This window comes from Lipotes vexillifer, unplaced genomic scaffold (assembly GCF_000442215.2).
Source record: "Lipotes vexillifer unplaced genomic scaffold, Lipotes_vexillifer_v1.1 scaffold382, whole genome shotgun sequence".
Taxonomy (NCBI): Eukaryota; Metazoa; Chordata; class Mammalia; order Artiodactyla; family Lipotidae; genus Lipotes; species Lipotes vexillifer.
Genome location: NW_006780611.1, coordinates 5,550,423 through 5,571,674, shown reverse-complemented (window position 1 = coordinate 5,571,674; position 21,252 = coordinate 5,550,423). Strand labels below are relative to the sequence as shown.

Here is a 21,252-nt window from a genome sequence, read left to right as displayed (position 1 = left end):
GGGCTCACCTGCAAATTCATGGTCCCGAGTGACCTGCTGAGTGAGCATCACCAGGAATGGGGCCCAGGAAACTGTCTCAGCATGCCCCTCGTCGCCCCTGCCCCATGACTGTGGTCTGAGAGTCCCTAATCCCTGCCCAGGCTTGCCTCCTGCTGTGCGCTCGGCCCACTGTGGGCACTCGAGACGCATCAGCCGCTCATGCTTCTTACCCTTGCAGCCCAAAGTCATGAAAACTCTGAGTGATCCGAGGTAGCAGCCCTTCTCCATGTGCAGGCAGTTGCCCTCAGACCCTCCTGCCCAGTGCTGGGGACGTGGCAGCCGACACCCTGGCAGACACTCTTCTCTCCAGCCCTGCCCTCCCGCAGGACGTGGAGGCTACCGCCAGGGTGGGAGGTTTCTCCCCACTTTTCTCTCCCGAGTCCCCTTTTATCTCTTTCTTTTAAGCCTTTTTGAAAGAGCAGATCCTCAGGAGAGTAGAAACACCTCGTTTGTCCACACGGGATAGAGATGCAGGACATCAGAGTGTTGGAATAGGCCGCGAGGGAGGGCAGGCAAAGGGACACAAGGGCTGGAGCTCCTGCAGCTGCAGCCCTGCCGTTGAGAGCAGAGGCTACGGAGGAGAGAACTGCATCCTCCTCATCTGTGTCCTCGGGGTCTGCACCAAGTAGGTGCTCGCTACGCAAGCCCAGCGGCGTCATCTGGGCCCTGCCTCATCCTCCTGCCGGGAATCCAGAGACACAGATGTGTCTCCTCTGAGCAGTAGTGTTTCTCCCGTTAAGAGCCGCCTTATAAGGGAGGGAGGAAGGCTTTAGGTCAGCTCTCCCCCTCCCACAGGCATTGGGAAAGTAGCTGAATCTTGGGACCCTCGTTGCAGAAAAGGCAGCTGGGCAGGCCTGCCCTCCCACCATCTGCCTCCCCAGGGCCTGGCCCAGTGCCTCGTGGCGGCTTCACGAGGAATTGTGCTGAGGTAGTGGCCCCGCGTTGTTACCCTGGAAGCCACGTGGGCTGTGTGGGCCTGAGTGCCACGAGAATACCCAGCGTGGGACTCCCTCTGGGGACTGTGACGTGACCTGGCTCCCTTGTAAGGGTTGCATCACTGTTGTCCTTCCCAAGGCCACCAAACTACGTCATTCGCTGTTCAAAACCAACCTGGGCATTTCTATAAGGCGGAAATCTAAGACAGGCTGGCTTGGCTTCGAGGGAAGAGGGTCAGGCCAAGAGGCGGGTCCCACTTGCCCGGACCCCAGCGTTCACTTGGCTCAGGCCTCTCTGGCCGCAGGGAGGAAGCTCTTCACTCATGTGTAACCTTGTCTCCTGGCTCTTCTCCAGGGGCTGATGTGGGTCATCTGGGTCACCTCTCCTGGCTGCAGACAGCCGGCGGGGTGTGTGTCCGATGGTCTTAGACCGGAAAGAAAGCAGTCAGTTACAGAGCTGTATGCAGCTTTCAGACGAGCCACCCCGTCTCCGTACCCAAAGCACAGCCCTGCCCCTCGTGCAGTCTTTCCCTTTGATTGCGGCCATGGCTTTCTCCCCTCCTCCCTCCTGCCTGCCTGCTCTGTTCCCTCCTTCCCCAGCTTCCCTTCGCCTCTTCCTGTCTCCCATCCATCATTAAAAACATTGTGTCTTAGCTTTTAGTCCGTCCATTTAGTGATGCCTCATCCCAGGACCTGATTTGGGACGGCCCCCTGTCTGCACAGCACAGAAGGCTGACGGTTTCCCGTGTTTGCCTGCAGTTTCCCGTTTGGAAGACCAGCCACACTGTGAAGTGGGAGGGCGTGTGGCGAGAGCTGGGCTGCCTTGCCAGGACAGTGTCTTTTGCCGTCCGAAAAGAGAGTGGGCACTCGCTGAAGTCATCTCTCTCGGTAAGGGCAGATGTGTAGATACTTTGACGCAGCCGTGCCTTAAGTTGGGAGAATAGCCTTCGCCTCCATCGGGAGGGATTGAGAAGCGTCACAGTTTGGGTGGCTAAAATGGTGCCTCCTGGTCACTCTGAATTTCTGGACACAACCTCATGTCATTTTTTCTAAGTAACATCAGAGGTAACGGGCAGTGGCGTGCCTAAGAGCTGACTGTGGCATTTTAGTCGGGAGCTGGCTGAGTTGACTGGTCAGGGTGTCAAGCTCCCTGAGAGAACAGAGCTGGCGATAGGGTCGGAATGGCCCACCCAGTGGATGTGACTTGTTTCCCCGACTCTCCCAGGTCCCTCACATGTAACATGGGGTTTCCGTAAAGATTAAGTGTCAGAAGAGTTATGGAATGCTTAGCACAGTGCCTGGCATACAATTAGTGCCCAGTGAGTGTCTGATGTCGTGTCAGAGGCCTGTTTGAAGTGCAGACGCCCCCGATCCGCATTTCTTTCAGCACGCGATGGTCATCGACTCTCGGAACCCTTCCATCTTACCGAGAAGAGGTGCTTTGCTGAAGGTTAACCAGGTAGTATTCCTTCCCCGTGGCCTCTGCAGGCTTCGTGACCCTGGAGGGATAGGGCATCATGCGAGGGTAGTCACGTTTTCAACACTGACATTTTCCTCATTGTGAAAGTCCTTCTAGAATGGCTTGCGAGGGTGTCCGTCCCCCTCGGGGTTCCTAGCCCTGGATTTGCTCCCTGTAGCTCAGGCTTTGCCTTCACAGAGCAGAGAGTCAGGATAAGGTTCCGTTCTCTTTGATGGTGTCACTTACTAGGCCAGGAGGAAAGTTGTGATTTGATGGGAGTGATTTCCCTGGTGACCCTTGAAGAACACCCAAGGCAGGGGTTGTAACTCACATGGCGGGAGGGCCTGACAGGTCACCTTGGGGAGAAGCGGGGCTCCGATGCTCTGTTTGCCTGATCTCAGTGTCAGAGGAGCAGCTAGAAATCAGACTTTCATAGTAAGTGTGCCAAATTGTAAAAGGTAGGCTGATTTTTTTTCCCCCGCCAACGCTGATTAGGCCAAACAAGCCGTATCATCCTTAGCAAGCTCTGTAATGAAATGTTGATGTCGCCAGTGTTTTACTCTCACATGTAAGGAATGACATTCTCTGCGGTTACTCAATGTGTTTGGTGTTTGTGTACCTCTGTCAGGCCCCTGGTACCATCCAGAACAACTAGGACGTAGCTTCTAGGAGACAGAAGTGGTGTGTTGCCTTTCTAAGCATACAAAACAGCAGACTTAACTGCAGTGACGCTGTTTAGAACCCTCTGTAACAAGTCTGTTGGCTCCCTTTGACCTGAGGACCCTCGCCCACAGGAGCTGGCAGGCTACACCGGAGGGGATGTGAGCTTCATAAAAGAAGATTTTGAGCTTCAGTTGAATAAGCAACTCATACTTGATTCAGTGAGTATCTCACCAGAACATTGTCACCTGTGTTTTTATCTCTTGTTTTTGGAATCTTAGAAGATCTCAGTTCCCAAATATCTAAAACACTGAAGAGGAAGTCAGAACACTGATGCTTGAAAGTCAAGCGCTTGATCTTTTCAATTTAGCCAGACTTGAAGCTACCTTGGGGAGAAGCGATGAGCAGTCCCTTTAAAACTCATCTGTCAGTCATTGTACGTAAACGAGCCCCTTTCCCACTTAGCAGCTCAGGGCTGTCAAGCACGTGTGTCTGGAGGACAGGGCTGCCGCTTTCTTTGTCTCCTCATGTTACTTCCAGAGAAATTCTGTGTCTTCAGCTTGTTGTGCTAGGTTGTCAGGGCTCTGGGTGCCTCCAGGAGTTTCTGTGTTAGCCAGTTTGGTTTAGTTCCTCCTGATCCCTCAGGACCTTAGGAGTAAGTGACTGGATCCTGACCAAGGCAGTGGAGCCCCAGGATGGGAGATACCATGCTTATTCTCCAGTCTTACCAGCGCCCGGGCGACTGAGGGACGGCTCTCCACACCCCCACTGCCTCCTTAGACCCTGGGGGCCAGGAGTGAGTTTTAGTGAAGTGGGACATGCTTTTGTTTTAGAATCATTTATCACTGCTGCCGGTCAGTCCTGGACTCAGTGCACTTGAGATTTGGTTCCTGCCTTTCCCCTGCCACTGCTCTCCCGGAGGCTGCCGGGGGCTTCTCGCTCAGTTCGGCGAGCTCTTTCTGGTCCCCTTCTGTGCTCCCTCCATGGCAAACTGTCAGCCATTGTTGACTCCATTATGACTCTGCTTTCTCAGCCTCCTTTCCCCCCATCCATGCACCCACCCTCCCCTCCCTCCTTCCCACATATGCTGGCTCCCAGGCACTGTCGGGACACTAAGAATACCTCAGTAAATAAACACAGTTCCCGTTCTTACATGCTAGTGAAGGAAGACCTACAGGCAAATAGGTTTACATACAGTTCGGCAGGGGTTCACAGGTGACGTGAAGAACGATCCAGCAGAGTTAAGGGACAGAATGCCGCCAAGGGGGTGCTGCCTTATCTTAGAGGGCCAGGGGAGGCGTCTTTGATGAGGCCCGGAGCACTTAGAGCGACTTAAGGTGAGCCCTCCACCCTCGGTGGTGCCTCCCCAACAGCCGGTCGCTCAGAAACAGCTGAGGGAGCAGGGCGGGCTGACCAGGCCCAGGGTGCTGCCAGCTAAGCTGAAGACAGGTTGGTGAGTTCTAGTGACTGATTGTGGAGTTTCAGCTGGGTGAGGAGTGGGGGAAGGGCAGGAGAGAGCGAGGGGGCCGGTCCGCAGGTCCTGCTGGCACTGAAGGCTTGGGGGGCTGGTGCTAGAGGGAGCAGCTGGAGAGGTCTAGGTGCTGGGGGTGCCTGGGGGCCTTGGGCCCTCGTGGTCGATGAGGTCAGCGGGACACGAGGCCCGGTGGGCTTGTCTCAGCTGGGGAATCGGTTCCTCTTGTTGCCCCTCCTTAGGTTGGGACCATTAGGCGGGGGGAGGAGGACAGTGTGCCGGGAGCGCCTTGTCGCCAGGGGAGCTGCTCGAGAGCGCGCGCGGCTCTGGCGCCTTGCTTTGTTCCGCAGCATCTGTCACGCTGTTGAACAAAGACTTGAATTTCTCAGAATAGAGTGTTCGCTTGGCCTGCTCTGCCCACTCTGTCCCAGTTTTCGTCTGTAATCCTTCCTACGGAAGCTTCTAAAAAAGAGACATCTGAGCAGCTTTGAAGGACGTGGGACTTTGCATGTCCGAGAGAGGACAAGGTGGGCAGAGGCGTGGGGGTGCTCAGGAGAAGTGGGTAGGTGGGGGCCACGGCGGAGGCCTGGGGTCGGGAGCCCAGAGAGCATCGTTGTGGTTTAAGGCATCCCTGGGTCAGTTCTGTGCATGGATTACGTGGGTGTGAAGATTGGATCCCTGACCTAGGGTTGGGTCACTGCCCCTGACCTGTTAGAGGCAGGACTCCGTCCCCGAGGCTTGGAGTGGAACTATGTCTCTGCATTTCTTAAACGTAGCAGTCTTGCAACCGCTACCTTCCTTCTCCTGAGATGCTGTGCGCCCTCAGTCCTCTTAGGTTTTGAGGCCGAACCAAAGAGGCCTGGGTGGATGCAGAATCCCTTGTCCAGGGCCCTGGTCTCCCCCTTCAGGCCATGGCTTGTCCCACTGGGCTTGGCTTCTTGGAGAGGAGGGAGCTGCCCTGTGTCGGAACGGAATCCAGGCCCTGCTTAGGCTTTGGGCTTATGTATAGTATGTCTTTATTTGAAATTTCAAGTTGCCAGTTATAAAAGTATCCACAAAACACTTCGAGCTGTAGTTCTTCCCCTGCAGGAGCCAGGTGTTCTCCTTCAGCAGCCCTTGTGCCCCGACCCAGAGCTCTGCACGCTGCAGGCACTGGACACGACCAGATCTCAGGGTGTTTTCTGTCTGCTAATGCTCGTTGGAAGGAAAGAAACAGTGGAAGAAAACGGTTGTTTGTTTATATTTCAATAGGTTTTTTCAGCATCTCTCTGGGGTGGAATGTTGGTACCCATTGGTGATAAACCGTCAAGTATTGCTGATCGGTAAGTAATGATAAATGAATGGGTAGTTTGCACGTGGTTTCCTTTGGATCTTTCTGCTTGGTTTATTAGAAGATATTTTAGAGAAGTTTAACTATTTAGGAAAGCAAATATTTCAAATTTTAATTTAGTTTTATGTTTAAGCTAATTTCAAAATACCCCGTATACCTCATACTTAATATTTTTCGCTTTTGGGGCAGAGAGATACTTTATTATACTAACAATTTTGTATTCTCTTTGAGTATGAAAGAATACATTTCATACATATTACAGAAATATAAAAACAGAGAAACACTTAAGGAAGTGAAAGAGTCCTGCTCATTGATAAGCAGAGTTAACCTTTGGGACCACGGTCGACTCTTGAACAACCTGAGGGCTAGTCCCAGCGGCGCTCGTAGTCGGCCCTCGTGTCCACGCTCCCTCCACAGCCAGAGTCAGCCAGCCGCCGGGGGGGTGCAGTGCTGTAGCGTCTGCTGTTGAAGGGTGTCCACCCGTAGGTGGACCCATGTGACCAAACCCACGTTGTTCAAGAGTCAGCTGTATCTCCTGTTAGCCAGTATTTTTGCGGGTGTGTATTTGTGTGAGCGTGTATACATATGAATTCATGTACACATCTGTATTAAAGTGTTGAGATACTATATTTTGCAAGCAATTTTGTGTCCTCCCTGCTTTTTAAAAATTATACAGTAAATCAATTCACCAAGTCATGGGAAATTTTTCGTAAGCAGCATTTTAATATTTCGTTATTTGCATATACGTAGCACTGTGAAGAATATAACTTTGTAAATAATTTTTGTTCGTTTTATTTTCTGAGGACAGATTCCTCAATGTGGAATTACTGTCTCAAAAGAATATGAATGTTTTTAAGGCTCCCAAAGAGTATTGCTGGAGCCCGCTTTTCCGAAAACCTGCCTTTTAGGAGTAGCTTCTGCTCCTGCCAGCAGAGGGTGAGGTTGTATTTGTTGCTATTATTAGTTGCTATTAGTAGAAATACTCACAATTGTCTTGGGGTCAAGGAACTCTTTCTTTAATCTTGCATTAGTTAAACTGTTGTTTTAGCTTAACCTAGTTCAGCCTTTTTGGATGGCAGTTTGGGAGTAGAAAAAATTTTAATTTCTAAAGTCTGAGACTTAACAGTTTCACCTCCATGAATCTAAGGTACAGAAATGCATTCATAAGAGTACAGAGATTTATGTACAAGGGTGTCCATCGGGGGCATTATTGAGACCAGGACAATTTCTAAAACTACCCGTAGGGAAGTGATTAAATTCAAACACAACCATTCTAAAGGGACTGTGTAATCATTAGAAAGGATGAGATAGGTGTCCCTAAGTTAAAATTTGCATGCAAGTATGTTGAGTTGCTTGCCCTCTGATCAGGGGCAAGGCTTCTGTGTGCACGTGTGTGTTTGCAGGTAGCACCAGGGGTCTGGAAGTCAACCACCAAACCAGTGACAGTAGTCACTTCTGGAGATTGGAACACAGTGGATAGTAGGGAGGGGAAGAGCCTTTTTACTTTTTGTGTTTCCTGGATCATTTTAATTCTTTCAAAAGAATGTGTGTGATTTATCATTTAAAAAAATAATAAAGGGACCTTGCTCTTTGTTTCTATAATTAATGTTAATGAGGTATTCAGAAAGGCTTTGCTTAGAAATCCCAGAGAGTAAAGACACATTGTTAGACTTTTAAACTCAGGTTCAAATGAATAAATTCATAAAGGCTTTTATCCAGCGGGACAATGAGAAAAACAGTGCCCTGTTCCCTTTGTGCTGAGACGTGGGACGTTTGTGGCACCGCAGGTCAGTGAGAGGCTGGGGGCATCAGCTGGTGTGGCTTCCATGACAGCCGTGTTGGAAAGACCATACACAGCTTCTCTGGTCATTTTAATTCATTATCTAGTAATTACCGTGGTCTAAAATAGGGTTCTAAGAAGCTGTTAGATTTTATAGGAAATAGATGGGATTTCTAATTTTTTTTTTGGCTGCGTTGGGTCTTCGTTGCTGTGTGTGGACTTTTCTCTAGTTGTGGCAAGCGGGGGCTACTCTTCGTTGCGGTGCACACAGGCTTCTCACTGCGGTGGCTTCTCTTGTTGCAGAGCACAGGCTCTAGGCATATGGACTCAGTAGTTGTGGCTCACAGGCTCATTAGCTATGGCACGCGGCTCAGTAGTTCTGGCGCATGGGCTTAGTTGCTCCCTGGCATGTGGGATCTTCCTGGACCAGGGATCAAACCCGTGTGCCCTGCGTTGGCAGGCGGATTCTCAACCACTGCGCCACCAGGGAAGTCCCTTTAATATTTTTTTAATTCATTGTTTTTGTTTTACTCAGATATAGTTTAAAAGTGTATGATAACCCAGCCTATTAAGGAACACAAGGAATTCATTGAAAAAATTTTTAACATACACTTTTTTTCTAATTAAAAATCACTGTAATAATACAAAAAAATTTAGGATAACAGTAATTCTATTTTGGTCTATTTCCTTCTAGTATTATTTTCCTCTATTTGTAAAATTCAGATCATAGTATTATATAATTTGTATCCCGCTTTTTTAAAAAAATCTTAATTAACTTAATTTTTAACTTAATTATTGTGAGCATGTGGGAGGCTGTTTTGAAAAGGTGCTGCGTGATGAGTTCTCATAGACTTCAGATAATTCCTTTATAACAGACAGTCCACCCAAGTGTCTTTATTTGTGCCTTGTATCTTACCTGTGTCCCCAGAAGTTTGATGTGTTTGTTTAGATGTATAGTCTTATGTTAGATTACAAGCTTGGGTCTTTATGAAATTTACCATCCTTCCGTGCGTGTTCCTAATCCTGAAATGTTCCACCACGTGGAGATGTGGACGACCCAGTAGCCAGTGTGTGCCTTTTGCACTTTTGTTGTGCGATGGACAATGGCTTTGCTCTGACATCTGCATCCTCTTCCAGGTTTTACCTCGGGGGACCCACAAGTGTGCGAGGGTTCAACATGCACAGCGTTGGGCCACAGAGCGAAGGTCTGTCATTCCCCACAGCACACCAACTTAAAAAAATAGAAATTACGGTTACTTCTCACTTTTGAGCACGTGTATTTGTTTAAATCACCGCAATAATACTCATATTTCACCAGTGGAACTGGCACCTAACACAGCATCCACCACACAGCAGGCACAGAAAGGTGTTTGTTGAGGAAACTGTAGAAAATGAGAAGAGATAGCTAAGCAGAAGATACACGACAGTCACTTGTGGTCCCATTGGCCAGAGATGACGTGTGTGAGCATTTTGTTGTTTAAACATGCACATCCATGCACACGTGTGTTGTTTACATAACTGTTCTAACCTGTTTCTCCTACCACCCCTCAGTAACAGTATATGAATAGATTTTTATAGGAATAAGTACTTTATCATTTTTAATGGCGTCTTATTTCATCTTACTGACAAACTATAATTTTTTAAAACTAATAGACTTTATTAAAAAAGGTTTTTTAAATAATATACATAAAATAACTTTAATATTACAGTAAACAATAAGCATGCTTTTTTTAAAAGACTTAGAGAAAATACAGCTAAACATTAATTATGGTTTTATCTGGGTGATGGGAATTATGAATAATTTTAATAAGCCTTTTAAAATGCATTTCTGCACTTTCCAAATTTTCCACAAGTTTTTATTAAGCTTGTTTGTTTATTTATTGAGGTATAGTCAATTTACAATATTATATAAGTTTCAGGTGTACAAGATAGTGATTCCTAAAATATTGACTATATTCCCTGTGTAATGGACTTTATTTTTGAGAGCACTTTTAGGTTAGCAGAAAAATTGGACACAAAGTACGGAGTTCACTGTACGTGCCCGTAGCATCCTTTATTATTAACCTCTCGCGTTAGTGTGGGACACTTGTCACAATCGATGAGCCAACACTGATGTGTTACTACTAACTAAATTCCATAGTTCACGTTGGGGTTCACTCTTTGTGTTGTAAAGTTTCATGGGTTTTGACAGTTGCATAATAGCATGTATCTACTATTACGGTATTTTATAGAATAGTTTCACCACCCTAAAAATTCACCGTGCTCCACCTATTCATTCCTCCCTCCCTTCCTCCCCCTCAGTTACTGGCAACCACTGACCTTTACTGTCTCCATAGTTTTGCTTTTTCCAAAATGTCATATACTTGGAATCATACAGTATGTACCCTTTTCAGACTGGCCTTTTTGACTAAATAATGTGCATTTAAGTTTCCTCCATGTCTTTTTTGGTCAGTGTACTTCTTAAATTTTTGTTTATGTATATATATATATATATATATATATATTTTTTTTTTTTTAATTAAAGTGTAGTTGATTTACAATATTGTATTAGTTTCAGGTGTACGATATAGTGATTGAGTCCTCCGTGTCTTTTTATAGCTTGATTGCTCATATCTTTTTAACACCAAATAATATTCCATTGTATGGCTGTACCACAGGGTGTTTATCCATTCACCTATTGAAGGACATCTTACTTGCAGGACATCCAATTTTTTGCAATTATGAGTAAAGCTGATATAAACATCTATGTGCAGTTTTTTATCTGGACATAAGGTTTCAGCTCATTTGGGTAAATACCAAGGAGTGTAATTGCTGGATTGTATGGTAAAACTATGTTTAGCTTTGTAAGAAACTGCCAGACGGTCTTCCAAAATAGCTAACATTTTGCATTCCCACCAGCAATGAATCAGAAAGATAAAAAGCCTTATCATTTTTAATGGCTACATATTTCATCTTCTTGCCTTACTGTGATCTTTTTAAACCAAATACCAAGTTTTAGACACTTAGTCTGTTTTCTTTTTTCTTACGTTTACATAACAGTGTATCAGTGAATAAGCTAACTGAATCTTTGTGCTCATCTATAAGTTTTACTTTATAATATAAAGTTCTAGGTGTGGAATTGCTAGGTCAAAGGATTTTGAGTATCCTTGAGTATCCTTAAGGTTTTATATTGTCCCAAGAAAGCTTGTCTCAGTCATACTCTGTTCAGCAATGTGTGAGAATTCCGGTTTCTGGAACTCTCTCCAGTACTTGACATTATATCAGAGGATCTCCACGTGTTATTAAAAACTACAAAAACATCATTTAAGTAGATTCATGTTATGACATTATAAAATATTCTATCCTGATTTTCTTAACTTTTTTTTAACATCTTTGTTGTTTCCACTTTATATTATTATAAATAGTGATTGCTCTGGGCCTAAATTTTTGTACAAAATATAAATTATTTCTTTTCATTGGTTTTTAGAGTGCTTTATTTTTTTAATTTTTTTTGCGGTACGCGGGCCTCTCACTGTTGTGGTCTCTCCTGTTGCGGAGCACAGGCTCCGGACGTGCAGGCTCAGCCGCCATGGCTCACGGGCCCAGCTGCTCCGCGGCAGGTGGGATCCTCCCGGACAGGGGCACAAACCCATGTCCCTTGCATCGGCAGGCGGACTCTCAGCCACTGTGCCCCCAGGGAAGCCCCTAGAGTGCTTTATTAGTGTGTCTTTTTTTTTTTTTTTGAAAAGTAACATAATTTCTTTTTCACTATAACAAGTATTATTTAGTGACTAGATGAAAGTTTTGGAGTCTTCCATTTTCCTGAAAATTAAAACACAGTGGTATTTCATTTAATTACCTATTAAAAGGCTATTGGTAAGATTATATGAGCAAGAATGTAAATTGCTGTAACTTTTCATGAAAAAATTTGACAATATTTATCAAGAGCCTAAAACATGTGTGTGTGTGTGTGTGTGTGTGTGTGTGTGTGTGTGTGTGTGTGTGTATACAAGGGCTATTAATAATAGAACCAAACTGAAAACTGGAAGCCCAGTTGCCTATCAACAATAGAGGCAACTAAACAGTGGTGTCTTCACACTGTGGAATATTATACAGCAATGAGGATGAACAAGTTAGAGCCACTGGCTGGGTGGCATGAACAGGCCTCAGAAACATACCAAAAAAAAAAAAAAACAGATCCAGAGGATGCATACTGTATGATTCCATCTGTGCAGAGTTTAGAGACTGGGTAAAGTGATCCGTACTGTCGGGTGAACAGGTAGACAGGTAGTGCTGTACTTGGTGTGGGTGGTGGGTAGTGATGAGAAAGGGGAACAGGGCCTTCCGGGGGGCTGCACTTATCTGTTTCTTGGTCTGGTGCTCATTATATGGTGTGTTCTGTACCTGGAAATTCACTGTGCTGTACACTTAGGATGTGTATACTTTTCTATGTGTATATTATACTTCAAGGTGGTTTAAAATACCTGTGTGTGCAAGGAAGCCCATCATGGGTTAATGTCCACTATGAAGAAATTCAACACCAACATGACAGTAGTTAGGGGATAGATCATTATATTATGTTACGTATATGTGATGATTCAGGCATCGAAATCACATTTTCAAAGAATATAAAGTATTAAAGGAAAGTGCTTATAATATAGTAAACTAAAAAAAAATATCAGGGGGCTTCCCTGGTGGCGCAGTGGTTGAGAGTCCGCCTGCCAGTGCAGGGGATGCGGGTTCGTGCCCCGGTCTGGGAAGATCCCACATTGCCGCGGAGCGGCTGGGCCCGTGAGCCGTGGCCGCTGAGCCTGCGCGTCCGGAGTCTGTGCTCCGCAACGGGAGAGGCCACAACAGTGAGAGGCCCGCGTACCGCAAAAAAAAAAAATCAGGACTGAAATGTATAAATATAAAATGACTTACATTTTGTTTTCTTATTTAATTATTCATTATAATTCACTGGATGAAAAAACACCAGATGTTAGCTGGTTATCTCTTAATGGTAGAAATTAAAGGAGAATTTCCTTTTTTTCTACTTCCATATATTTATCACATTTTGTACAATGAGTATATTACTTTTATGATTAGAATAAAATAGATTATTTAAGAAAAGAGAGGAACACTTGCTGGGAAACGAGAAGCAAACCCAGCTGACCTCCTGCTTTCAGTCCGTTGTTTGTTTCCTCTAGAACTTCAGTATTAATAGCGGTTGAGGAGATGCCGGAGGCTTTAAGTGAATAAGCAGTTCATTCCTTGAGGTTAATCTTGGAGACAGCCACATTTTTCTTTTTCATGGTCTGTCATTTTGTATTAAAGGGACAGTTTTAGAAATAACGCAAACGGATACTCTCAGTGGATAGCCTTGAATTTTGGCAAAAGTAACCAAAAAAAAAAGACCCAAGTGGTCACGAACCTTTAAAAACAAGACTATTCTCTGAAGATGTTGAGCTGAGACAGCGTCCTTGTGCAGCAGGGAGCAGACACTGCATACCTTTGGATTAATAGCATGTCCGGCCACTTCCAGAAACTGCAGAGACATTTTCTTCATTTTGTCTCTCTATGTTGTGGCCTTGACATTTTTGCAAAATAATGCATTTCATTTGCCAAGTGACAGTGATCTGGTCATCTGCAGTTGTGGAAAAAGTGATTTCCATGAGTTTACTTGTTTTATTCCAAGCATTTTACAGATATGGTAAATTACTGGCTTCATTCTTTCCTAAGTTACACATTAGCTTTTTTTTTTTTTTTTCCAGTTAAAGCAAATCATAAAACAAACCAGGAGAAGAAGAAAGATTATTTAAGGAAGGCCGACAGCGTCAGGAGTTATAGGGGCCGCTGCTCACAGAGCTCGGGCACTGAGTGTGTTGTGTTCACAGCACACACCTCGCTCGTGTACCTGGTGGGACGCCAGTGTGGTTTTGAACCTGTGACCTTGTTTTGATCCGCACTCCTTCCTTGACTAGGCGACTACCTGGGCGGAGAAGCATACTGGGCCGGTGGCCTGCACCTGTACACCCCGTTACCTTTCCGGCCGGGCCAGGGCGGCTTTGGAGAGCTCTTCAGAACTCACTTCTTCCTCAATGCAGGAAACCTCTGCAACCTCAGCTATGGTAAAACTTGGACTATTTAGCAGCCGTTCGGCACAGCTGACCTTGTGTTTAAAAGCACGGGAGACAAGTGGGTGTCTGTGTCGCATTTAGACTGCATCGTTTCTAAGAGTAGGCACTGTGCCTGCCTGAGACACCTGCAACACCTGATGTGGTGCCCAGGGTGAAGCTGTTGGTCACATGGCTGGAACACGCATAATGCATCGTCACCGAATCCTGCCTTGCAAAGAGAATCCTGTCTGTTTAGCAGACATTTCTCGAGCAGTGACTCTGTGCCAGTCGTTAACGGCCACAGAGCTGAGTGAGACCTGGTCTCTCCCCTAGGAGCTCAGGGCTGGGCGAGGCGCACGGATGTCCCGGCTTGGGGAGGTGTCTGGAAACCAAGGCTTGGGGTAGGGCCTCCTGGGCGGTCAGCGGTGGGCAAATGCCATTCTAGGCAAAGGGAACAGAACATGCCAGGCCCAGAGAATTGAGAGGACCTGTTCTTCTGGGACGGTGAGGAATACGGTCCCGAGCCCTGTCTTGAGTTTGGGCCTAATCTCACTTCATGCATTCTCCTCAAGTATCTAGGCCTGGCTTGAAAGATGACCAGAGGCCACACAGATGGGGAGAGCCAGGGCTGTCCAAGGACGTGTGCAGGGGACCACGTGCTCTTGGTCACACCTCCTCTTCTCTCTCTTCAGGGGAGGGCCCCAGAGCTCACATTCGAAAGCTGGCTGAGTGCATCCGCTGGTCTTACGGCGCCGGGATCGTCCTCAGGCTGGGCAACATCGCGCGGCTGGAGCTGAACTACTGCGTGCCCATGGGCGTGCAGGGCGGGGACAGGTACGTGCTGGGAGGTTCTCTCCACTGGTACACGGCACTGTCTTGTCACTTTGTTTTGGACATAGTTAATCACCAGCGGCCTTTAAAATTCAAGACTTCAGGAGAAATTGAATAGCTAGCAAAAGAATGAGAACGGGGATTTTTGTCCATGGGGTTCTCCATACAGTTTGGAGGAAAGGCCGTGATGTGTTCCCGTCACCCCACCTTATGCTGTTTGCACTTGTCATCAGGTAGAGGGAGCTCCTCTGGCGGCCTGGCTGGAGTTGGTGGCCGCCGTTTTGGGTCCTGCGCTGAGCAGAATGAGGTGTTGCCGGTGGGGACTTTGCAGGCCAGGAGCCTGGAGGCTGGGTGGGCACAGCTCTGCTCGGGCCGCAGAGGACCTGCTTTCTGGCCCTTCTCCACCAGTCATTTTACTGAACAAGATCTGCTGAATATTCATGGATGAATATGGTATAAGGCCGATTACAGCTACAGAAATTAATTCTGTTTCTTAAAGTATTTGGTATGCATTGTAGAAATTTCAAGAAGTCCAGAAGTATTGTCATGATAGTATGTGAATAATACCATGGACTGGGGGCTTAAACAGCAGACTTGTATCTCTCACCGTCTGGAGGCTGCAAAGTCCAGGACCAGGGTGCCGGCAGGTTCAGTTCCGGGTCAAGGACCCTCTTCCCGGCTTGCAGACGGCGCCTTCTCACTGGGCTGTCACCTGAAGGGGGCAGAGAGCAGGCTCTCTGGTGTCTCTTCTTACAAGGACACCAGTTCCACCAAGGACCCCATCTTAATTAAGCTGCCTCATCTAAGGTGACTTAGTTACCTCCTCGAGGCCCCACCTCCAAATACTGTCACATGGCAGGGCCGGGGGGGTGGGCGTTTAGCGCTTCAGCCTGTGAGGATTGGGGGACACGGACATTCTGCCGGTAACCTAGTGTTTCCATACGTTTCAGGACTCTAGGCTGTATTTTTTCTCCTCGGTGTTCTGTCTGCATTCAGCTGTGATGCTGAGTCATAGCCAGGCTTCCAGCGTGCACTTGTAGTTTGTCCTCGTTTAAGGAGGTGCTGTACCAGTCTTACTCTCCCTGTCTTCTGCTTCAGCGTGGTGGGTGATGGTGTTTTGAAGGGAAGCCGCATTAGGAAGCTTTTAACAAAGCTTTGTTCTTAGGTACACGTCAGTGTCTGTCATCCAGATCCTCTGTGGCCATCGCTTCAGGAAGTCTGCCCTCCTCCGCTCTCCCTGGAAGGCTGGCTCGGCCCGGGGCCACCGTGCCGCCCTTCCTCCCCGTGCCCTCATGGGTCTGCTGCTCTGACGACTGTTAATTCCCCTCCACGCCTTGCCTGTTCTCGGCACAGAGCAAAAGCTGAGAAAGGTCTAGCTGCTCAGGTTGAGTGTGCACTGGAGCCCAGCTGCACAGGCTCGGAGTGTAGCCTGGCCGCCCCGTGGCTGTGTGGCCCGGGGTGAGTTACTTAACCTCTCTGGGTCTCCGTTTTCACAACTGTAGAATGGTGCTAACAATAATAATTACTTTGCAGTTTTGAGGACTGAATGAATTAACACACACACAGCTAGTAGAGCGGTACCCGGCGTGTTGTCAGCAAAGCTGGTTATTTCTTGTGTTGTTGCTGCTAACTGCTGCCCTCGCCCTGGCCAGCTGTTCACAAAGGAAGCAAACGGTGTGTGTGTGTCCCCCGCCATCCGCAGTGGCCCTGTGTGCACCACATGGCTGGCTGTGTTTGAGACATGCCGTAGATGGGATGATGTGGCCTGATTTCAGGGATAGTGAAATGTGGGGAAATGTGCACCTTCCCTAGAGCAAGCACCTTCCCTAGAGCATTAGGTAACATCGTAGCTTCAGGAAATGAAGCTAATGTTGCGGGTTGCTTTCTGCAAAACCTTGTTCCCACCACAGGCATGGGCATGGGGCTCCCTGGCCTAACAACCAGGTGCTAATTGAGTCCTTGCAGGGAGCGGCAGAGGTGCAGGTGATGAGCCTGCACCAACACCGGATGAGGTCAGATAGAGCCATCTAGGTCTGCGCTTCTCAAACTGTAATGTGCTTGGGTTTGGAGTGGGCTGCACTGTGGGTGCGCTGCGCGGCCAGCTCCTGCCCTGTCCGTCCCTGGCTGTGTGACCTGGGCAAGCCCTGCTGGCTCTGGGCCTCTGGTCCTTCAGACTGGAAGGCGCTGCCGTCCTGTGGCTGCAGCATCATCGGAGGCCACTGGGTGTCGCTGTGCTCCCGGAATCCGGGCGCTGTTGTCGGGAGCCCGGCTTTCACTACCTGCCTCCCCGCATCTCTGCTCTCTCTCTTCAGGTTAAATTTGAAAAATATGTGTCAGCCGTTAATTTCAAATGTGGCTTCTGAAAGGAGGAAGCGTGCTGTGCAGGTGATATTTAAAGACCGGAACATAAGGACGCTCCTCTGCCCCCCGGGCTGCTCTGTTTTGGGGTCATGGTGGTTGCAGCAGATGCTTCTCGTGTGCAGTGTCCCTGAGTAGGGGGGCTCGCCATCACTCAGCGTATGGCTCTGTTTGAAGTTTTGTCATCAAAGTTGGAATTCCGTGACATTTGAGTGATCTTGCCGGGGTTTAATCTTCATTTCTAAAATGAAGCACCTAGCGGGATGGGGAGTCACGTGTGTGCCAGGCATCCATAGGCCTCCCGCCCGGTGAGTGCAGTCGCTTTGTAATTAGGATTTCAGACCTTTACAGAAATGGAAACCGCTTTGAAATATTTGGCGAGTTTTATACCGGAGGTGACGTGTGACACCATTGTCTCTGCGCTCTGATGGCGAATGCTCTGTGTCTTACCGAGTGTGGTCCCTGGAAATGCGCTGGTGACTGAGGCAGCTGGCGGGGAGGGCAGCGCACAGTTAGTAACAGAGAAAGACCAGGCAGGGAGTCGTGGAGGGCTTCCCGGGGGAGGTGATAGCTCCAGGCTACAGAGCAGCTGGAGCTAAGGTGTGCACGCATGGAAGGCCTGTGGGCGCCAGCTTCTACCCTTCGCAGGAGCAGAAGTGAGGCGCGGGACGGCCCTTGACGCAGGTGGGGCCTGAGTTCCGGTCACTCTTGTCCCCCACTGGTCTCTCCCTTCCAGCCTGTCTGGCCTTTTTCCTTAGGGCACACGCCAGCGTCCCTGAGTTCTGGCCCTCGTCGGCCTGCTCCCTGCTGAATTCCCCGTGCTAGACTGGCGCCTGGCGTTCCTGGGGGCTGGCTGGGGGAAGATGGGCGCCTGACGCTGGGGCACCCTGGTGTGGCCTTCCTCACGAGCCCTTGGCGCCGAGTCCGAGGCAGGCCGGGTACAGGCAGGGAGCCTCTGGGTGGTGCTGGAGTGGCGCGGCTGGGCCGCCCTGAGACTGCCGGTGGGAGGGGGAGACTCGAGACTCGGGGCCTTTTCTGAGGTGCCTACTGGATTATAAGCATATAGGCACATGGGACACAGAACAGTAAGATGGGCGTTTGGTGAGGCTGTCTCCGTGCACCTGGCATCTGCAACACTGTTTTGGATGTTTGTGGTGGGTATTTTTCCTGTGACACGTTTATATGGTCTCTGAACATAAACCTGTGCTTGTAAAGTTGTTTAATCTGTTTACAGTTGGAGTAGACAAGCCTTTATTGGAATGCCTGCTTGTTTCTGAGTCGTGTAAACCCAGGGCTTGGCTTATTTTGATCTTGATCAAGCCTATTTCCAGACATTTTCCTAAACAGTGAATGCAGGCAGGGACTACTTTTATGGACCTAATGATATAAAAGGTAAAAAACACCTCGTTTATATCTGAGCAGAACGAAGTTGTACAAACACAGCCATGGTTCTAACTGTGGATCTTTGCCTTTTAAGGACGGTGGTGAGGTTTACTCAGGGTCACACGGGGACTGTAGCTGTCCCTTCTGGTCAGGTGACTTCTGCTGATATGGTTGATTAGTGAGCACCCTTGACCCTGCAGAAGGTCAGTGACAACAGTTAAGATTCTCTCTTTTGAGTCCCTTAATTGATCAGATATTTCATTCCCACGCTGAAAAAGAAAAGCTTTCTGCCAGTTTTCAGGTGCTGTAGGTTCTGAGATTGGGTGACGGCACAAGTGTTGTGACAATAGAAACATTAGCTTTCCTCTGAATGAGGGGGCTGTTCTCGTTGTCCAGTTTTTCTGGAAACTCTCCAGAACTTGCAAAACTGCTGTGTTCCACAAATACTCCATCAGCTGCTGGTTGGGATTCAGAACGTTTTTTCCCTGGAAGCTCATGCTTCCTGGTGTTCAGGTCCCGGGGTTAGGCCCTCTGTCCCGAGTACAGTACTGGCCCTGCCCCGAGCACAGCCAGCAGGTGGGCAGCACGGAAGTCCGTCCTCCACGGTGCGGGCTGCAGGGGGAGCGGTTCTCGGCCTGGCGGCGCACCAGCATCACTGTGGAGTCTCAGGAATACAGCTGCCTGGGCTGTGGCCGGTGATTCTCACCCTGCGTGCGGCCGGGGCTTGAAGCAGGACGTCATGGAAACAGCAGGGCCTGCAGCAGGGCGTCCTCCGAGGCAGCTGAGACAGCAGGGCCCGTGGGCGCGCTTGCGTTTGGGTCCAGAGTTCTGCTCTGAGGCTCCTGCCCTGACCGCAGCCATCTCCTCACTGCCCAGCCCATTTGCTCATCTGAAAATGGGCTCAGTGATCTGCCAGCCGGTGAAAGAGCAGCACACCGAATGTAACCTGCACAGCGTCAGCGGGTAGCAGGTGTTGCGACCCACGTGCCCTCTTTGCATCCTTCCTTTCCTGGGAAAGGAGCAGGTTCTAAAGAGGCAGGTTAAACCCTTTGGGGCTGTGGGTTCTGCCATCCTCCCCACCCCCTCCTGGGCCTCCCTGTGTCCTGTGTTTTGCCAGGGGCCCTTCCACGGCCATGTCTCTGATCACCTCTCTGCCTTGCGCTGTGCAAAAGGTGCCTCTTCTCTGGTAGCCTCAGAAATAAACACGAAGCTTTTCTTCCCGCCCCAGGAGTTATGTTTTCGTGAATATTTCTCTCCCAGGTCCTTCTCTTGTCTAGTTGCTGGTTGGGTCAGGATTGGGGGGGACACAGAGAGGAGTAGAGGAGGGAGCAGGGAAGGGGGATTCGTGTCTCCATTTTGTTCCCTTTTCCATCCTCCAAAGGCTGGTTCTCAAACCAGCAAAGGAGGGAGTGCCTGGGGACAGCTGGTGAAGCCGGGTAGCCAAGAGGGAGGAAAGAGGTTGGAGGCGGGCAGGAAGAGCCTGGGCCTCCCGAGAGGCAGGGCCACCCAGGCATTGCTTCTGAGACGTGCACGTTTCTGGAATTGTGCAAATGGCAGGGTGAGCAGAGCGGACCACAGTGCCTTAAAAAAAACAACAAAAACAAAAACAAAAACTTTTTTTTTTAGGATCTGTGATGGCGTCCAGTTTGGAGCTGGGATAAGGTTCCTGTAGCTGATGCAGAGCATCCTCTGTCCCCTCCAGCAGCAGCTCTGGGACTTGGGCAGCAGTGAGTCACTCGGTGCCACACACTTTCTCTCCAAATAAACACGTTTCATGTGATTCTTTGACTGCAGTCCTTGTGGGAAACCATGTCAATAAATTTTAAAGACAGATACTCAGATGCACTGTGGGTGTGATTTGCTTTCCACAGCCAGTGTGCCCCATGCCGGCTCTTCCTGAGGACCAGGTCAAGTCGCCGTGCATTCTCTCACGTGTGCCCCCCGGGGGGAGGGACATCAGATGTCTCCCGATTCCGATTCCTCATCATCCCGCACCGCACTCTTCGGGTTTCAGTGTTCGTTCCCATGAGTCAGAGTGATCGGCAGAGAGCTCGGAGGAGGCGCAGGCCCGCCGCTGGGGGGCGCGTGTGCTCTGGCTCAATGCCGGCTGATCCGAGGGGCCCGCATCAGCGGGGGCTGCAGTCGCAGGGTCATCTCCGTGTGTGAGCGCCCTGCAAGGAGCCGCGTGTAACGCCATGGACGGGGAGGCAGAGGAAGAGTGTTCTCTGGAGGGAACAGCTGCATCGTTTATAAAGGTGCGTGAATCAGCTCCTGTCGCTGCTGTAGCAAAGCACCACACACCTAGAGGCGTAACTCAACACGGAGCAGTCACCTTGCAGTCTGGAGGCCAGGAGTCCAAAGTGGGTCTCACTGGGCTGAAAACAGGGTGTCAGCAGGGCTGCGTTCCTTCTGGAGGTTCTAGGGGAGGATTTGCTTCCCAGCCTTTCCCAGCTTCCGGAGGCGCCCCGTTCCTTGGCTCGTGGCCCCTTCCTGTATCTCAAAGCCAGCAGTTCAGCATCTTCCAGTCTCCCTCCAAATCTTTGCCTCTCAGTGCTGTCTTATGGGCACTTGTGGCTATATTGGGCCCACCTGGACACTCCAGGCTGATCTTATTTTAAGATCAGATGATTAGCAGCCTCAATTCTATCTGCAGTCTTAATCCCCCCTTGCCATATTACATAACATATTCACAGGTTCCAGGAATTAGAAGGTGGACATCTTTGGGGGACCGTTATTCTGTCTGACACACCTAGTATCTCTCAAAGTGATATTTCAGGATATACTTTATTAGCCACATGAGAAAAAGAGTTTAAAAAATTTGAACCTCCTTTGAATTCTTCTAAAAATGGTACCATATAAAAATGTCCAGGGGTGCCCGTGGTGGCCCAATAGGCCTTAGCTAGAGAGCTTACTGTTGGATATTTCCCTC

At 48.8% G+C, this 21,252-nt stretch overlaps 1 protein-coding gene across 1 annotated transcript in view; it reads left to right on the top strand.

Annotated features, from left to right (window-relative positions):
• SAMM50 (SAMM50 sorting and assembly machinery component) overlaps positions 1-20,161 on the top strand; it is a 31,176-nt gene extending 11,015 nt beyond the window's left edge. The window contains exons 8-15 of the mRNA XM_007453929.1: positions 1,734-1,862; positions 2,362-2,433; positions 3,228-3,314; positions 5,816-5,886; positions 8,812-8,879; positions 13,617-13,763; positions 14,444-14,585; positions 19,950-20,161. Coding sequence (XP_007453991.1) covers positions 1,734-1,862; positions 2,362-2,433; positions 3,228-3,314; positions 5,816-5,886; positions 8,812-8,879; positions 13,617-13,763; positions 14,444-14,585; positions 19,950-19,995 — 762 coding nt within the window. The 3' untranslated portion in view covers positions 19,996-20,161. The remainder of the gene's footprint in view (positions 1-1,733; positions 1,863-2,361; positions 2,434-3,227; positions 3,315-5,815; positions 5,887-8,811; positions 8,880-13,616; positions 13,764-14,443; positions 14,586-19,949) is intronic.
• Positions 20,162-21,252: the final 1,091 nt, after the last annotated feature.